This window comes from Herpailurus yagouaroundi, unplaced genomic scaffold (assembly GCF_014898765.1).
Source record: "Herpailurus yagouaroundi ecotype Mexico unplaced genomic scaffold, PumYag 215, whole genome shotgun sequence".
NCBI classification, from domain to species: domain Eukaryota; kingdom Metazoa; phylum Chordata; class Mammalia; order Carnivora; family Felidae; genus Herpailurus; species Herpailurus yagouaroundi.
In genome coordinates, this window is record NW_024412446.1 from 3,945,116 (window position 1) to 3,965,420 (window position 20,305).

General features: G+C 40.6%; 1 protein-coding gene across 4 annotated transcripts in view; it reads left to right on the plus strand.

Moving 5' to 3' along the window:
• Positions 1-20,305, plus strand: part of MYO1D (myosin ID) — a 357,287-nt gene that overhangs the window by 33,048 nt on the left and 303,934 nt on the right. The window contains exon 1 of one of the 4 annotated variants that reach the window (XM_040455228.1): positions 9,488-9,759. The exons of the other annotated variants lie outside the window; for them this stretch is intronic. Coding sequence (XP_040311162.1) covers positions 9,746-9,759 — 14 coding nt within the window. The 5' untranslated portion in view covers positions 9,488-9,745. Of the gene's footprint in view, positions 1-9,487; positions 9,760-20,305 lie in introns of those variants that run through there. 4 annotated transcript variants of the gene reach the window in all.

The following is a 20,305-nucleotide window of genomic DNA, read 5'->3' on the forward strand; positions in this document are numbered from 1 at the left end:
TGTGTGTGTGTGTGTGTGTGTGTGTGTGTGTGTGTTTCTTGGTATAGATTCCTAGAAGTAAAATAAGGAGTCGACATGTGTAACTTTTCTTTTTTTTTTTAAATTTTAGAGTGTGAGCAGGGAGAAGGACAGAGGGACAGAGAGAATCTTAAGCAGTCTCCACGCTTAATGCAGAGCCCAGTGCGGGGCTTGATCCCACAACCCTGGGATCATGACCTGAGCCAATATCAAGAGTTGGAGGCTCAACCAACTGAGCCATTCAGGAGCCCCAAAGTGTGTGTGCTTTTAATATTTTTATATTTATTGTGAGATTGCTGTATAGGGAAGGAACATTAATTCAGCAGAGCATGAAAATGTCTTCAGAATGAGTATTGCCATATTCATTTGGGGAAAAAAAGCTTTATCCTTGCTGATGGATTTTCTTCATGTTAATCTTAGCTTGAAATTCAGCTAGATACGTTTATGTGGACACATTGTTAGGGAACTGTAGAGCCCACATTTTGCCTGTATTACCTTGAAGAAACCCACTGCCATTCCTTTAGTTCTGATTCCTGGATCTGTAAACTGCTTCTTCCTCCCTTACTTCCATCTCTTACATCCCCCTAAAAGGTAGGGAAATAGAAAATTCAGTGACTCTGGATTTCCTTGGCATACCACATAGAAAACATGATTTAGTGACTAAGAACCATAAGGCTAGTAGTCAGTACTAAGCATTCCATTTGATTCATTCAGCATTCCGTTACTGATTTGGCAGGTTATTTGGCTTTGAATACATTTTATATAAACACACTTCTCCATTTTCTCCTCAGTCCCCAGAGTTTGTTCTTTGTAAATACTCAGTGTGGTGTATGAGCTTTAGAATAAGATGGAGTTTACTTCTTTGGCTGGTTGAGTACTTTATGTATATATATTTTAACATTTATTCATTTTTGAGAGACAGAGTGCAAGCAGGGGAGCAGGGGTGGAGCAGAAAGAAGGGAGACACAGAATCTGAAGCCGACTCCAGGCTCTGAGCTGTTAGCACAGAGCCCGACGTGGGGCCTGAACCCACAAACTGCGAGATCATGACCTGAGCTGAAGTCGGGCGCCTGACAGAGCCACCCGGGTGCCCTGGCTGGTTGAGTACTTTAAATCAAAGGTATTTCATAGGCTCCAGTTAAACACACACACACACACACACACACACACACACACACACACACACACAGAGTTTGGCTTAAAAATTGAATTTAAGAGTAATTCCTGCCCTTAAAGAGAATTAGGAATAAAACAACAATATTAACTGTGTGGAGTAAAAAAAAAAAAAAAACCATGTATTGAAAGAAATAGTGATTTGGGTTAGGTAGAGTCTTGGAGAGCTTTCTAGAAGAAATTAGATACTCAACCTGGTTTTTAAAGTTGGTGGGATTTTGCGGTCTAGATACATAGCGTGGGAGGTGTACTCTGAATGAGAGTGAGGAGAAGGCATGGAAAACACCATGGGTGCCAGGTTGAGTGCCAGCAATATCTTGGAAATAGCATACAGCTTCCCCTGACTGGAGTAGATCATCTGAACTGAGAAAAAGCAGGAGAGGGCGAGGGGATATGGGCAAGAGAGAGGAGGAGAGAGAGTGACCCCTTAAGTCTGTAAAGTGTGTAAATAACTTGGAGGAATAACTGAGTATTTTTATTTTATTTTATTTTTTACATTTAATTTCGAGAGATAGAGCACAAACAGGGTAGGGGCAGAGAGAGAGGAGACACAGAATACGAAGCAGGCTGCAGCCTCCAGGCTCTGAGCTGTCAGCACAGAACCCGATGTGGGGCTCAAACCCATGAACCGTGAGATCATGACCTGAGCCGAAGTTGGATGTTTAACCGACGGAGCCACCCAGGCGCCCCTAACTGAGTATTTCTGACCAACAAAAGTACTAGAGAAACCGTCAGTCCAGTGTGAATCTGACTTCTAAAGGGCCCACGTGAGTCCTGTCCACTGGGACACTGCTGGACTTAACTGTCTCAGAAAACTTACAGCCACCTAAACTTCTCATGCTTCACATTCCCTGTACTCTTCGTCATCTCCCCAAATGTCGTCCCTGGTATTCCCACACTGCGTCCCACTTCTCCTCCTGATTCAGGATTATCAACTCGTACTCCATCACATCTGTCTTCTCAACCTTGAACTGCATCATCACACTGTTTCAGGGACCCTTGCCTGGCAAAAGCCAAGCCCTGGGCCTATCAAACTGGTCTTTTTTATTTGCTCTTATGATAGACCCAGTACAAGGGCTGCTGAGCCTTGCTGGAGAAAATTAGGCTACTTAGTCAATAAGTTTACACTTGCTAACCTCACTTGTCTCAAATCTGCTGGGCTGTCCTCCTCGGCTGTATCCTAGGCTTCTTTCTCCCATTTCGTGCAGTACCTTTTTCATATTCTTTCCATTAGCCGCATATTTCCGTCTTGCTACTCAAAGAAGTACTTCTTCAGACCTGAATGCCCATTCCTGCTGGCACGTCTGCACCCATTCTCTCCTCCTTCCCTCCTGTCTCAGTAGAAGATGTGCTCATCCTCCTCTGTTAGGCCAGTCCCATCCTCCCTGTCCACAGGTCCTGTCTCTTCTCATCCTCACAGGGACGTGAACTTCTCATTTATGACTTTTCTCTTTTGAATATTAGCCCTTGCCCTCTCTCCTGCATCTTTTCCTTCAGTATTCAAATCTTGCAGCGGTCACCTGGTGTTTTACCAGACTAGGACCAGCCCCCCTCCAATCTAGTCACGTATAACTCTGGGAACCACAGCATAAATACAAGGCAGTCCTCCTTTTGGCCACTGTTGATTGGTCCAAGAGTGGACACCTGACTTGAATTGGACCAATCACCGTTCTTCACCAGGATTTCGTATTTGAAATGAAATCCTGTTTCTCTCTCTTTTGGTGGCTGAAATTCAGAATGTATACATGTTTGGGACTGTTGGGAGTCAAGTTCTATGTGAAGATTGGAGAGTAGAAAACAATGATAGCAACGAGAAAACAATGAGAGAAGAATGTGAATGAATTTGAATCGATTATAGCAGAAAGGTAAAAACAGCATTCCCTGAGCTTATTTTACAAGCAGTGATTCCCAGCCCTTTTCGTGTCATGACCCACATAGAAAATGGTAATATCAGTACTGCCTGTTGAGGGAAATGGATAAGGCTGCGCTTATGGCTGGTAGGCACACCTGTAATCTGAGCACAGGTTAGGAAGCTGTGTTCTACAGTGTTCTGGGAGAGCACACCTGTAACCCACACCCAGGTGGGGTCACCCTGTTCCAGTATCTGGTTCCAGTTCTTTGCTTGAGTCCCAGTCTGTAGGTCCTGTGAGATATCGACATAACTTTCCCGTAGATGTCATTTCCTCCAAGCTGCCTTCCTGAACTCCCAGCTGCTCCTCCCGTGTGCTCCGGTAACAGCCTGGGCCCTGTACTCTTAATTATCTAATTATTTGTATACCCTGTTGAACTGTGAGTCCCAAGAGGGTAGGAAGCACATCTGCCATTTTATCATTATAGCCCCAGTGCCTTGGAGTGTCGTAAACATCTCCCGAATGAAGGAATTATGTTCTGCGCAGATAAAAAGATTAAGAAGCAGATTGTAACTAGAACAAAGTCTTAAGTAAATATTCTTTCTTTCTAAAGGAGGCAACTTTTGAATGGGCGCCCTGGAAAGGAAAGTGCATGAGAACTATGTCTTTCTGGCATTTTCACTCAAGGAGCTTTTTCAGAGCATGAAAGCTTCCAGTTTCTCATATTTCGACTTGAATTACATATCTCAGTATTCATATTGGAAAATAAGACTCAGGCCATCTTCAGAATAACAAATCTCTTGTGAAAAAAAATGCTTCAAAAATCCTGAGAATAAATATGCAGGCATAACAACATGGGCAGTTTCTCTGTGTTGTCCGCTGGCAGAGTTATGTATGCATTCTTATTTATCAATACTGAAAACTATAAGGAGGGTCAGTTTCTTTCTCACAGGGTCAGTCTCCTTCCTCTGAGGTTCTCCTTCATTCTCTTTCCTTCTCTGAAGGTAGCCCTTTACCCCGATTGGTTGTCACAGAATTTCCAGGTCTGGTGCTTCACTCTGCTTTGGTGTGAGAGACCAGACTACAAGTGGTTAGTAACTGTGTGTGACTCCATGTAGCTCGACCCAGATTTTTAAAGCATTAGTCTCTCCTAAGGTCTTCCTCGTGCCTTTGGTTCTTAGACCCCACTATTACGGCTTCTAGCTATTTTGGTAAGCCTCCATATGCTTTGAATTCTGGCTGAAGTTTTTTTTCTTTATTCATTGCATGGCTTTTGTAAAAATAAGGTTCTTTCTTCATTGGGATGTAGGCATATCTCTGTTTAACGCTGAATTTAAAAACTGGCGTCTGGGTGGCTCAGTCATTTGAGGGATCCAACTTCAGCTTGGGTCATGATCTCTCAGTTCATGGGTTTGAGCCCCACATCAGGCTCAGTGCTGATGGTGCAGAGTCTGCTTGGGAATATCTCTCCCTCCCTCTCTTTCTCTGCTCCTCCCCCATTTACTCTCTCTCTTTATCTCTGAAAATAAACTTTAAAAAAAAAACAACTGTCCATCTGGCTCTGTCCAACAGCTGGGCCTGCCTTCTTGGCTTAGAGCTTAGTCCTCCCTGCTTTTGCTTCTCTTTGGTTTTTGACATTTCCTGTATTTATGGTCAAAATTAAGACTCTGCTGTCCTGCCTTTTTTCCCTTCCATTTTTGTTTTGCTAACCATACATTATTTTTGCATAATTATATCACAAGAGGAGATATGGCTCAGCAGCAATTATTTCAAAAACCTTAGGGGAAACAATATATGAAGTTGTAACCCTTCATAGGTTAATTTAAACATTTAACGTAAGTTAAAATAAAGTCCCAATTGGATTGGAGTGAAGTCAGGTGTACAGGAGGGAACTTGGCTAAATAATTTCAAAATTAATATGGAAAAAATAAATATGTGATAGTCGCATAGAAAAGTTTGAAAGAGAAGAGTATGGAGCCAGGATATAATCTAATCTACCACTGGTACTCCAAGTAGCTTCTTGGCTGTCCTCTTGACTTCTTCTAGTAAAGTATTTTTCATCTTCTTATAGCCAAGTAGTCTTTCTAAAATGCTTATCTTCATGATTAAACTCTTCAGTGGCTTGCCTCACCCTCAGGATAAAGGATGAACCCACTGAAGGTCTTGCATGACCTCACTGGACCCTTGTCCAGCCTCAGCCACCTTCGTGCTCCATTCGCAGTGAAACGCTCTCAGCCTCTGCTAGTGCAGAGCTTTCTAGCACACCTCCCCCTCAGCCACAAGACATCACCCCTCCAGGAACCATTTTCTCATTCCCCAGCTCCAGGTTAGGGGCCCGTTAGCTCCCTGTGCATATCCTATCATCCATATCACACACTATTGTCACTGCCCATTGACTTGTCTCCATCTTCCTACCAGCCCGTAGGTGCCATAAGGACAGAGACCAGGTGTGTCAGGTTGACCATTTTAATCCTAGAATTTAACACAGTGCAGGTGCTCAGTGAATATTGGCCAAATGAAATAATTATAAGGCTGTATGCGATGTCTGTGTAAGGCTAGAGATGTTCCCCAATACAGCAAGAATAAAAGGACAAATTGAAAGAACTGAAAAGACAGCCCAGGAGACTGCTGCATGTATAAAAATTTAATAAGTGATTAAGTATGCATCATACATCCGAAGAAGAAAGGAATATTTACTTGATAAATGGTACTGCCACAGCTGGCTATCAGTTTAGGAAAAGATAAGATTTAGAGATGAGTCCAGTACAATACCCTCAAAAAAGGTTGCTAAGGAATTAAAGAGTTAAATATTTTTAAAAACTGGAAGAAAATGGATGTGAATATTTACAGAGAAATAGTCAGAGTATATATATACAGAATATTGTAGAGAAAAGACTTTTTAAGTTTATTTATTTTAAGAGAGAGAGCTTGCACGTGTGCACATGCGAGCCAGGAAGGGGCAGAGAGAGAGAGAGAGAGAGAGAGAGAAAGAAAGAGAATCCCAACCTAGCTCTGCACTGTCAGTGCAGGGCTCGAACTCACGAACTGAACTCACAAACCATGAAATCATGACCTGAGCCAAAATCAAGAGTCAAACACTTAACCAACTAAACCACCCAGGTACCCCAAGAAAAGACATTTCTAAGGTAGGGTATGATTACAGATTTGACCACATAAAAGTTTTAAAAGCCCAAAGCAAATTACATCCCAGGAAATGATTCTAGTAAATAAAATAAATAAAAATATCTTAAAAATATCACATATATTGTATATTAAATATATATAAAAGGAAAAGAAAAAGGTTAATATGTTAAATGAATGAGAACAATTCTAAAGACCCCAATAGGTAAATGCATATGCAGAAAATGAACAGACCATTTGTAAAAGTATAGACAGCAAAATTAAAATATTTTTAATTTTACTAGTAGTCACAGAACTTAATATTAAAACAACAAAATACTGATAATGTTTTTCTATCAAACTGAGAAAAAAATTTTTTTTAAGCCAGAGTCGGTGAGGACATGGTGAATGGATATTCTCACGCATTGTTGAGTACGAACATCAATTGATAGAGTTCATTCTGAAGCTTTTTGGCTCTGTGTAGATCAATACCAAATGGTCATATACATTAAGTAACTCTACTTCTTGTAAATCTAGGTTAAGGAAACATTTTAGGTACAGATAGAGCTTTAAAAGATGGTCATCAAAGCATTTAATTACAGTAAGAATTAGAAGTGGTCTAAACCTCCAGCAGTAGAAAAATAAATGATGACTTATCTACTTGAGAGAATAATACATAGCTATTAAAAATGAATATGAGCCACATCTGGGAGAAAAGATTTTCACAATATATATATCTGATAAAAGACTTACAACCAGAACATAAAAGGGACTCCTACCAAAAAAAAAAAAAAAAAAAAAAAAGGCACTTTAAAAGAAAACCAGATGATACATTCCCCAGAGTAACTAAAATTAAAAAACCAAATATTGATGAAGATAAGAAGCAGGTAAACTCATTACCTATTGCTGGGGAGAGTCACTTTGGAAAACCTTTCTCAGTATCTCCCAGGCCAACTATACACCTGTCCTATGATTCAGCACTTCTAACTCCTAGGTATATACTCAGGAGTAATGAGTTTAAGTGTCTACCAGAAGACATAAACAAGGTTGTTCCTTGCAGCTTTAATCAAAGTAACCCCAGGGCGCCTGGGTCTGACTCTTGATTTTGCTCTGTCTTGGTCCAAGGGTCCTAGGATCAAGCCCCATCGAGCTGCACCCTTGGTGGCATGGAGCTTGCTTGAGAGTTCTCTCTCTCTCTCTCTCTCTCTCCCTCCCTCCCTCCCTCCCTCCCTCCCTCCCTCTCCCCTGCTGCATGTGCACATGTGCTCTTTCTCTCAAAATAATAATAATAATAATAATAATAATAATAATAATAATAATAAAGTAGCCCCAAACTGGAAACAACCCAAACGTACATCAACAGGCGAATGCGTTAAACAAGTTATGGTATTCTCCTATATGGAATGCTGTGTGGCAATAACAAGAGAACAAACGAATGACACACACAACAAACAACATGAACAAATCTCACTGACATCATGGTGAACAAGAGAAGAGAGATCAAAGGAGCACCTTCTAAATGATTCCATTTATGTGTTGCAAGAACAGGCAAATTAGTTGATCATGACAGGTATCAGAATAGTTACTCCTGGGCGGGAGAATTGACTGAGAAAAGGCACAGGGGAACCTTCTGCTGTGATGAAAATTTCCTTTGTTAATCTCTATGCAGTTACAGAGGTCTATAACATAGGTCCAAATTCAACAGACTCTATGGTTCATATGAATGACCCCTTTACATTTCTCATTAATAAAAAAAATGGAGGAGATGCCTGGATGGCTCAGTCGGTGGAACGTGCAACTCTTGATCTTGGGGTTGTATGTTCGAGCCCCATGTTGGGTGTAGAGATTACTTTAAAAATAGAATAAAAACTTTTTAAACAAATAAATAAATAAATAAATAAATAAATAAATATTTGGGAAAAAATTGTATGTGTGGCCTTGGATAAGTCAGTTCATTTTCCTAAGCTTTAATATTCTCATTTGTAAATCATAATAATACTTAACTTGCTGGTTTACTTTTAGAATAGCAACTGGTCAGTGTGTAATAAATCACAGTTTATTTTCAACTAGAAATATTTTTAAATGATTATGATATGTGAAATATGTATAACTTGAATAATATGGTTAGAGAAATACAAAAGAAACAAAACTCCCTTATGCATTAAAAAATTCACAAAATTTATTCAGTAGATGTCTTTAGTTGGCGGGATTAGTTTTTTCTTCCTATTTTTAGTTTACAAAAATGTTTAATGAGCATTGCTTTTAGAATGAAACCTATTAATCTTCAAACATTAGAAAAATTCAGTCAAGGGGCACCTGGCCGGGTCAATTGGTAGAGCATGTGACTCTTGATCTCAGGGTCATGAGTTTGAGTCCTTAATAAAAAAAATTGGGGTGGTGGTGCACTTCAGTGGCTCAGTCAGTTAAGCATCTGACTGTTGATTTCGGCTCAGGTTATGATCTCGATCTCATGGTTCATGAGTTCAAGCCCTGTGTCGGACTCTGTGCTGACAGTGCATGGAGCCTGCTTGGGATTGTGTCTCCCTTTGTCTCTGCACGTCTCCTGCTCGCTCTCTTTTTGTCTCTCAAAATAAAACATAAAAATAAGTAATAACAATTAAAATTGTAAATTTCAGTCAATTGTAAGCTCAGTATGAACCTACAATTAGTGTGAATCTCCAAATATTCTCTTTTAGGTTAGATTAATTGAAGAGGATTAACTACAACTAAGGAGTGATATTTATCTGGTTTTTAGGTGCTACCATTCTATTTTTTTAATGTTCTTAATTTATTTTTGAGAGAAAGAGAGAGACACAGAGCATGAGCGGGGGAGGGGCAGAGAGAGAGAGACAGAATCCAAAGCAGGTTCCAGGCTCTGAGCTATCAGCACAGAGTCTCATGAGGGGCTTGAACTCATGAACTGCAAAATCGTAATGAGTTGAAGTCGGATGATTAACCTACTGAGCCACCCAGGCACCCCTAGATGCCACCATTCTAAAGGGATATAAACCTAGAAGATGTTCAGAAAAAGCACAACCAGGAGAGCAAAGAGACTCTGGGCTGTGGAATGTGAAAGAAGGCAGAAAGAACTCTCGGAGAAAAAAATACCGAAAAAGGATCTGATGGCTGTTTTCCAATTAGAAAGGCATTTGTGTGACAAAGCATTTGTTGTGTTCCCTGTGGTCTCAAGCAGGACTGGAATCAGCAGGTAGAAGCCATTCCAGGGAAGAGGTTTCTGGGCTGGATAAGAGAACCCTTTGTGGCGATGCTGTTCATGTATTCAAGACATTGATGGAGTGCTTTTCTGTTGTAGGTGCTCTGCTAAGTGTAGAGTTCGAAGAGTAGGTAAGGCATGGTCTTCAGTGAGCATGTCCAGTGACGAAGGAGCCTGTGCGTAATGTTTTCAGTGCTATAGCACAAGTATGAACAGAATGTTCTGAGGGCACAGAGGAGGCAGCTTTCTCTTCTGCAGGGAATTGGAGGAGGTAACATTTCAGTCAAGTATTAAACAATGGATTAATCAGTGTTTGCCAAGGAGCCACACAGGGAATGGTATCTGGAGCAGAAAACCAGAGCTGTGTTTGATGAGCCTATCAAGGTATGTTTGGGACAGATTGTTTAGGATCTTGTATGCCCCTTTATAGGCAATGGGAAGTTATTAAGGACGTTTAGGAAAGGGAGTAGTGTGCATTTAGGGGGCGATATAACTCCAGCCATGGTGTGTAAGACCAGCTGGATGGGGAGAGACTGGTGGCAACATGGAAGTTGGGGGAACATCCTAATTCTCAGGGGGCAGATGATGCTGGCTGGGCGGGGAGTTAAGTGTTACTGGAATGAGGGGATTTGATCGCATAGCATGCATACCTGAGGGAGACCCAAGAGGTCTCGATGACAGATTGCTTCATGGGTTCAGAACTGGGTAAGGGGGAAGAAGGAATTGAGGGTCATGCTTGCAAAACTGGGGGCCTGCTGACCCTGACCTTACCCACAGGCACCTTTTGATCATGGTTGTAGGATCAAAGGGGAATGGACACCATCACATGTCTGCTCCATGAGGGCAGGTACCATATCTGTTTGTTCACTGCTGTTTTCCCAGTGACTGGGACACTGAATGAATGAGGAACGAACGAACGAACGAACGGACGAACGATTTGCCATCTCTCCCAAAGTGGCCTACTAATTTGGTGGCAATTCTTGGACTTCTGTCTTTTGTACTTAATTAATATTGATCAGGTTAAACATGATGTCAGATGTTAAGTTTTGGATAAGTGGACTCATTTGTTCATTCAGCAAACGGTTATTGAGTGTCTACTCTATGCCAGGCACCATTTTTGACTCTAGAGGGAACAAAAAAGACAAAAGTCCATGCCCTCTTGGAGTTTTTATTCTACTGAGTGGAGACAATGAAGACAACGAAGAAGGAAGATACACAGTGCATTAGATGGTGGCAGATACTGTGGAGGAAAAGTACAGAGAGGGGCGAGGTAGGGGGGGAGTGTGGTGTGCAAACTTCATGTAAGGTGGTCAGCGAAAGCTTCATGGAGCAGGTGACATTTGAAAGAAGTGGGGATGTGAGGAGGACAGGGGGGTCAGAGCTCAGGGTGAATTGGAGTCGGGAGTGCTGATGAAAAGCTGTGACATGTGTCTGAGATCGGAAGCCTTGGAGGGTTTGAGCAGAAGACTGATGTGATAGAACCTAACACGGTAACAGAACCACAGAGAGAACAAACTGAAGAGGAGGCAGGGGCAGAGGCAGGGATTCCAAGTGGGAGGCTGTGCGATGATCCAGGTTAGTCGATGGCAGCTTGCACCAGAATGACAGCAGCAGAGGCAGTGGGCAGTCAGGTTCTGGATGTTGTCTGAGGGCAGGTACTGCTGGCAGATCAGCTGCCGGGTGGGGAAAGCGGGCTTGGGAACAGTATCGGGAGCTCAGCTCGAACATGTTACATGTGTAACGCCCCACAGACATCTAACTGCAAATGCTAAGCGGGCAGCTAGATATACTATTCTGAGGTTCAGGGGAGAAGTCTAAGCTGAAGATGTAAATTCCATTCTGAGAGAAATTGTTAAGGGAGTGTAATTTATGAACACCCAGGAAGGGGAATGCCGTACACAACAGTGTGTGCTTTAGAATCATGTAGAAGTGCCTTGGGAAGATTTCAGATCATGTTTTGTAGACACGAAAACGTTTTATAGATCAGATAAATAAGTTGCTCACCTGTACCCAAGTGAAAAGTTGTTTGCATTTTAAAGGACAGTGGATTCTTAAATCATGTATAACCCCTATTACTTGCATTTGCTTTTTAGTTTTACTTTGAAAATAAAACATGCCTTTTTCCCAAGTCAGTAAAATTAGTGTAATAACATTTTTATTTTATTTATTTATTTTTTTTTAATGTTTTTATTTATTTTTGAGACAGCGAGAGACAGAGCATGAGCAGGGGAGGGGCAGAGAGAGAGGGAGACACAGAATTCAAAGCAGGCTCCAGGCTCTGAGGTGTCAGCACAGAGCCCCACGCGCGGCTTGAACCCGCAAACTGTGAGATCATGACCTGAGCTGAAGTTGGACACTTAATCGACTGAGCCACCCAGGCGTCCCGACATTTTTATTTTTATTATTATTTTTTTAAATGTTTATTTTTTGGGGGGTGGGGGGCAGAGATAGGGAGACAGAGGATCCCAAGCAGGCTGTGTGCTGGCAACCAGCAAGCCCAGTGTCGGGCTCAAGCTCACCAACCATGAGATCATGACCTGAGCCAAAGTCAGATGCTAAAACTGATGTAGCCACCAGGCACCCCCGAAATCGATGTTTTCAAATGCAGCTGCCTTGACTCCAAATTTACTTTCTTAGCTTCTTTTGCCCTTCTCATTAGTGTTTGTTCTCAGATTTCAAGTGAATTTTAACAAGCATATGATATAATTAGGAAACATTGCAGAGTTTACCAGACTTAATCCCTAATTTAGGAATATCGGCTGTCAGAAGATTGGGAGCCAGAAATCATATTTAAGCATTTTTATAGCTAAACACTTCATAATATATAACCACGGATACTGTATTTACTCTAGTGTTACTTAGGATTTCCTGAATAGTATTTACTTTAGTAAGAAATTATGGAAAATAGCCATCTTGATACAGTGGTATGAAATGGGGGATTTATTTATTGGTTAGTGAAATCTTTCCCCTTTCTTTTAATGTTTAGCCTTACATACACGATTAAGTAGCATTTATTATTAACTATATGTGTTGCGAAAAGCATTTGTCTGGGATTAGGGCAGTTGCCTCAGGCACCACCTGAAGAAGACAGAGCCTGAGTTGGTGAAAAGGTGGAACTACATTCATTCTTTTTTTTTTTTTTTTTTTTTTTTTTTTTTGAGAACCATTTATGGAGAGTCTACTCTGTTTCAGGCATTTCCTTCAATCTGTAGATGGTAGATGTAGAGAAACTGAAAACAGGCTGGAAGATGGTGGAATACAACACAGTGCTCTGGTAGGGGAAAATAGATTCAAGAAGCATTGGGAGGCAGCCCCCACAAGTCCCACTCAGCTCCACCTCATTCATATACTGACAGGAGCTGACACTCATGTAACACTATGTGTCAGTGACAGTTCCAGCAGTTTACACGTATTAATTCTGAACAACAGCCCTAAATTAGCTTAATTTTGCACCTGGGGAAATAGACAGAGAGGTGTAACTTGCTCAAGTTCACACAGCTAAGTGGTAGAGCCAGGATTTGACCTAGGTAGGGTATCACTTTTTTGAGTACTTCCTTCCTGCCAGGCTACTGTATGAATACCTTACGTGCATTCATCTGATGAATCCTTTTACCACACATGGAACATCGTCCCCCTGTCCTCAAGGCTGTAGAAGCCTAGAGAGCCAGGTAGCTGAAGTCACACAGCTGGTAAGTGGCTGAGCCGAGACAGGGGCTCAGGTATGACTCGGTCTGTGCCACTGCATTGCTTCACTTAGGAAAAGTCAGGAGACAGTGACAGACGCTTTGCACTCCTGCGTAATGACTACGGCTAGCCTGGTTACCTGATTAGGCAATTCACATTCCAAGAAAAGGAAGCAACAGGTCAACATGAGCTTATCTAAATATTTGTTTAAGAGTAACATGGAGGGGCGCCTGGGTGGCTCAGGTGGTTAAGCGTCTGACTCTCCATCTCAGCTCAGGTCTTGATCTCAGGGTTGTGAGTTCAAGCCCTGTGCTGGGCTCCACACTGGTGTGATGCCTACTTAAAAAAAAAAAAAAAAGTAATTTTCACCACATGAGTCTAGTTACTTGCATTATACCAGTAATTAATTATGTGGGGTTTTTTTTTACTGTGTTTATTTAGATTTGAGCATATGTTACTTTGTAATTGATCCTAAGCCTTTATATTAAAAACAAATTAAAAACAAATCAGGAAGCCTGATGATCACATTTCTCTTTAACAGATATTTTAATGGGATTACTAAGTATTTCATTATCTGAAATCATGTAATGCTCTATCAGCATGGGTTTTCCTAAGCAGTGTTCACAAATTAGAACAAAAATGAAATTCCATCTGTGAGAATTTACTTTGCTGCCTTTATATTCAAGGGTATTTTTCGTAGGTTTTCTGCATTAAAACTCAGCATGATCTAACATAGCAAAAAAAAAAAAAATTAAAGCCTATTTATTTTTCCTCAAGATGAACATGATGTGCGTTGAAAAAAATATTCTCTTAGCAGAATTTTGAAAGAATTTCTGATTCGATTAGCACTCTGTCAAAATTGCTGCTTAAAAAATGTGTTGCATTCCATTTTTTAAAATTTGTGACATTATTTCTTCTATCTATTGATCACAGGCCAGTGATAAATGAGAAAAAATCTCATCCTTCCCTGTCTTTTGCACTCATGTCAGTATCTTTTAAGATCTTTTCCTTTTGGGGGTGCCTAGGTGGCTCAGTCGGTTAAGCGTCCGACTCTTGGTTTCTGCTCAGGTCGTGATCTCACGGTGTGTGAGTTCGAGCCCCTTTTCCTTTGGTTGTAGAAAATTTAGAAAATGAGTTTTAAGTAAAAGGAAAAAAAAACCCTAATTGTTCTATTTTGTGATAACTGTTTTTAATATTTTGTATATATCTGCCCAGACTTTTTTTACCCTACATATAATAACTGTGTAGAGGTGAAATGAATGCCTATGTGATTTTATTTTAAAAATAAAAATGGATTCATGCCATAAATAGGCACAAAACACTTTCATGTGTTGTTGCTTAAAAACATTTTTATGTCAGTAGATCATATCTCTGCAGCATTATTTGTATCCACTTTGCACCCTACTGTATTTCAGAGCATCAGCTCTGCCTACCCCACTTTAATCCAGTGTTAGTGGCTCCTGGGGTGCTATGCTGTTATACACTTTGTGTATGATAGTCAGTGATAATTATGTTGTGATAAATGGCATTTTCACTGGATGGAGGAGTTTGCGTTAATGATGAATATCTTGATCTAAAGGTTATGACTCTGTTCTACCCAGTTATTCAGAACACGGTTGAGGTGGAAAAAGTAAATTTAATTTCATGAAAGCTGAAATAGATCTTGTAATCAGTGCCCCTTATTCATAGAGACCATCTCAGGCCTTTACCTGGGGCTCTTTTTCTCTATTACTTTATTTTTTTTTATTTTATTTTTTTATTTTTTTTTTAACGTTTATTTATTTTTGAGACAGAGAGAGGCAGAGCATGAACGGGGGAGGGTCAGAGAGAGGGAGACACAGAATCTGAAACAGGCTCCAGGCTCTGAGCTGTCAGCACAGAGCCCGACGCGGGGCTCGAACCCACGGACCGTGAGATCGTGACCTGAGCTGAAGTCGGACACTTAACCGACTGAGCCACCCAGGCGCCCCTCTATTACTTTAATTAGGACTCTAGGACCAAGCTTCAGTTACCTGGGAAAATTGATGATACCTCAATTAAAATGACTAAACCTATTAGGTCAACTCTTTTATTCTTAGAAGAAATGTTTATTTCGTTAACAGTAAGGGGGAGGGAGAGACCTTTTATAAGGGATCGTGTACCTCATAGATACTTTTTGTTCCCGCTTCAGAAAACCCCACAAGGCAGGTGTTCTGTCATGTCTGTGTCTCTTGTCTCTCTACTCATTTCCTCATTTTCTTGAAAAACAAGAGGAGACCGGGGCGCCTGGGTGGCGCAGTCGGTTAAGCGTCCGACTTCAGCCAGGTCACGATCTCGCGGTCCGTGAGTTCGAGCCCCGCGTCGGGCTCTGGGCTGAGGGCTCGGAGCCTGGAGCCTGTTTCCGATTCTGTGTCTCCCTCTCTCTCTGCCCCTCGCCCGTTCATGCTCTCTCTCTCTCTGTCCCAAAAATAAATAAACGTTGAAAAAAAAAATTAAAAAAAAAAAACAAAAAACAAGAGGAGACCTAAGGAGCAGCTCCTAGCAAGCGATAAAACTGAGGTACTGCCTCAGGAATGACTGGAAGCCCACGTTTCCAGGATTCATGCGGAGGTGTGGATAGGAGTCAAAGTGGAAAAAATAACTTTTGATTTGGGTACAGGACTTTATCCACGTATTTGAAAATAGGCATGTCTGATATTCCACCCCATATCTGCTAAAAAAAAAAAAAACCGGGGGGGGGGGTGGATGAAAGCACCCTGAGAAGCCCTTGCTCAGAAATACCCTTAATGTATCTAGTTTCCTACTCAGGGCCTGCTCAGCTCCTCCCTGTTAGCTGACTCTTTCATGCTACTATTTCAAGATCTCATCTTAAAAGTAAATGTTTTGTAGTTTATTTTGGCACCCACCCTAGCATATTTTCTTTCTATCATTTCCATTTTTGTCCCTAACTTATTTTCTCCTGCCTGGGTGGGAGTGGGGTGGTGTAGCTCAGGGTGTCCCGAGCCTTGGAGTCAGACCTGAGGTTTACACCCGCTCTCCATCATCCACTAATAGCGTGCCTTCAGGCAAGTTTATTCAGCTTGTGTGTGCCTCAGTTTCCATAGCGGTAAAATGCAGAATCAACAGAACCAGTAATGCAGAACATAGTCCCATATGTTTATCGTTGAAGTTCAAAGGAGAATAATGTATAGGAAGTGGCAAAACTTACTCCTATAGCCCTTTCACTCCTTTGAATAATATGAAGTGAGTGATTTTGCTCAGTGGCTTGCACTGCACATTCCCTACTCCCCTCCCTCCCCTGGTCCCCAGCCACCTCCTGCACTGGAATACAAGATTTAAGACAACATTGGAACAGGGCATACCACTGCCAAGAGGCTTCTTCTCTGGGTGACTCCCACGTACACACCTGTTTCCTGTCTTCTCCTTCTAATAACACGGAAGAATAAAAACGCAGTCTGATCTACTTAGACGAAACAATGACCTCTTACCCAGAGCCTTTTTGGAAAATAATTCCTGCCGTTTGTATCCCTGGCTTCCACGTCAGCTCATCCGCTGAGGTCTTACTTGAAGTGTTTTCAGTGTGCTTGTAACGTCTTCCATGCTCAGTGTGTTTATTCTTTGCCCGGTATTTAGCGGTTAGTGATCATGTGCTTTCGCCAGTGGTGTGGTTCTGACTTGCTGTTTTTTGATGCTTTTCAATGTCCATTTTCTTTAGTGAAAATGCAGTTAATAAGTTAATAAGTAAGGATAGGCACCAGATTTTACCTGCAAGTCAGATTTCTGAAAATAATTTTGAAAATGTTTGTCTGCTTAAATGAGAAGGGTTTTTTTTTTGTTTTTTTTTTTAAGCTTGCATTTTCCTCATTGCTTTGGCATAAAAGATAATTCCTCCTGTACGTAGTCACTGAGCGTCTGTTTTGTGGACTTTAGATTCTGGAGAATTTGTCTTTGAACCTAGTAATGGCTTTTTTTCCTACTTTTTGGGTACATGTTAGTTGAATGGATTGAAGGTTGGGAATACAGAGAGCTAAGAAAACACCGTGCTTTTTAAAAAATAACGCAAGGCTTTCTACTAAATTTTTATTGTGGTAAAACAAATACATAAAATTTACCATTTTAACCCTTTCTGAGCGTACATTTCAGTAGCATTCAGTGTAGCCATCACCACTGTCCATCTCTGGAATCTTTTCGTCATCCCAAACTTAAACTCCATGACTATTAAGCACTAACTCCCTATCTTACCACACCCCACCCCCAGCCCCAGTATCCACTATTCTCCTTTCTGTCTCTATGGATTTGACCGTTCTAGATATCCCGTGTAAGTGGAATCCTACAATATGTGTCCTTTTGTGATTGGCTCAGTTCACTTCGCATGTTTTCAGGGTTCATCCACGTTGTAGCAGGTGATAGAATTTCACTCTTTTTGAAGGTTGAATAATATTCCATTCTGTGTACAGCACCCGCATAGTTTGAACTGCACGGGTCCACTTACATGATTTTTTTTTTGGTAAATACCCTATGGCAATGTAAAAGGATCTTCTCTCCCAGGTGATTTTCTTTTTTCTTTTTCTAAAATTTTTTTAAACGTTTATTCATTTTTGAGAAACAGAGACAGAATATGAGTTGGGGAGGGGCAGAGAAAGAGGGAGACACAGAAACCGAAGCAGGCTCCAGGCTCTGAGCTGTCAGCACAGAGCCCGACGTGGGGCTCAAACCCACAAACTGCAAGATCATGACCTGAGCAGAAGTCGGACACTCAACCCACAGAGCCACCCAGGTACCCCTCCCAGATGATTCTCTCTTTTTTTTTTTATTAAAAAAAAATTTTTTTTGTTAACGTTTATTTATTTTTGAGACAGAGACAGACAGAGCATGAATGGGGTAGGGTCAGAGAGACAGGGAGACACAGAATCTGAAGCAGGCTCCAGGCTCTGAGTTGTCAGCACAGAGCCCGATGCGGGGCTCAGACTCACGGACCACAAGATCATGACCTGAGCCGAAGTCAGACACTTAACCAACGGAGCCACCCAGGTGCCCTGCAGATGATTTTCTTAATAACATTTTCTTCATTCTAGCTTACTTTATTTTAACAGTACAGTATATAACACATATAAAGTACCAAATATGTGTCAGGGGACTGTTATGTTATTGGTAAAGCTCCCTGTCAACAGTAGGGAGTTTATTAGTGTTAAGTTTTGGGGGAGTCAAAGTCATACACAAATTATTGACTGTGCACATTGGGGGGGGGGTTGGTACCTTAACCCCCATGTTGTCCAAGAGTCAACAGTATATAACACATTTTATTTCTTCATCCCATCCATTGATGGACATTTGGGTTGGTTCTCTGTTCAATTCCTCTGCCCATTTTAAAATCAGATTAACTGGGTTTTTTGCCATTGAGTTGGAAGGATTTTTAAATATATTTTGGGTGTTAACTCCTTATGAGACATATGATTTGAAAATACTTTTTCCCATAGGTTGTCTTTTCATTTTGTTGATAGTTTCCTTTGATGTAGTCCGACTTAGCTTTATTTTCATTTTCTTTGCTTTTGATGTTAAATCCAAAAAGTTATTGCCAAGATGGACATCAAGGAGCTTACCACCTGTGTTTTCTTCTAGGAGCTTCATGGTTTCACATCTTATGATTAAGTCCTTTATTCATTTTGAGTTGATCTTTTTGTAGGGGTGTAAGATGGGGGTCCAGTTTCATCCTTTTGCACGTGGCTGTCAGTTTTTCGAACACCATTTATCGAAGAGACTATCCTTTCTAACCCTTCTATGTTCTTGGCTCCTTTGTTATAAATTAACTGGCCATACATGCATAGGTTCATTTCTGGACTCTGTATTTTCTTTTACTGATCTATTTTTATGCCAATACCATACTGTTTTAATTACTGTAACTTTGTAATATAGTAATATTCTGTTAACTATTACCTATTAAGTTAACTTTCAGCATGCTCAGGCAATTAAAAATACCGAAAGCATTTCAAAACTCTGTGAATGTGCACCTTACTTAAAGTTCATCCTGAAATGAGAAACAACCTGTGGTATAAAGGAATGTAGTGTGGACATTATTATTTTAATAGTACTTAATTTGGGTTTGAAAACGTTCCACACAAAGCTGAATAAGCTCAGCAAGTATTTCTAATATCACAATTTTTAAATAAGCCACAGCTGAAAAAACAAAGGTATGCTATTCTTTGGATAAAACCTTCTATTCTAATTAATTTTTTCACCTGTTTTAATTTGATGTACTTTTCTATCCTTCTTGTTTTTAATTACTAAAGAAAACACGCTAGTAACATTCAGTCTGAATCAAGTAAAATGTGAAATTTTCTCTCTCCCCTTTCTTCCACCAATCCTACTCCCTAAAAGTGAGCACTGAAAGTCTGGTGTATCTCTTTCCAGAACATGCAAGCATCTGGACAGCCAACTAGTTGCATGTATGAGGAGGGAGAGAGGAAGAGAGGAAGGAGAGAGAGGGAGAGGGAGACAGATCCTATGAGTATGTTTGTGTGTGCGTATACACACATGTAGTTTCAAATTAAAAGATAAAAGGCACTGTGCCATAGTAATGTTCTACAATATGGTTTCTTTTCCACTTAATGCAATATGCCCTTAATCTTTTCCTGTGCCACTATATTGAGTTCTGCCTTATTCTTTCCAGAGGCTACATCCTGTGTCTCTGTTTGAGTAGAATCATCCTCCTGTGCACAGATCTGTGATGTGTTGGCATTGTAAGCACACTGCACTCAATACTCTTGTATATGTATTTTGACACATTTGAGCTAGTATTTCTGTAAGATAGAGGCCTAGAAATAGTATTGCTGAGCCATTTGCATGTGCACATACCCATCATTTTAAGGCCCTTTGATACATTTTACTAAATCCCTCTCTCAGATGCTTGTACCTATTAACGAAAAACTTTATCCCTTTGTCACTAGATTTTGCGATGGTAAACAGCGTTTGCTGATCTGATGGGTGAAAAATGGTATTATTATTTTACTGTACATTCCTGGATTGTTAGTGAGGTTGAATGGCTTTTCCTAGACATACTAGCTATTTCTATGTTCCAAAGTGCCGGTTTTTATTAGACTGTTTGTCATATTCTTATTGCTTTTAATAATTTTATATGTATTACTCCTGTCTACTGTATAGGTTGGAAATATTTTTCATTTTTCTTTTAACTTTGTGTGTAGTAACTTTTGCCAAAAAAAAAAAAATGTTTAAAATTTTTATGTAGTCAATCCGTTGGCTTTTTATAGCC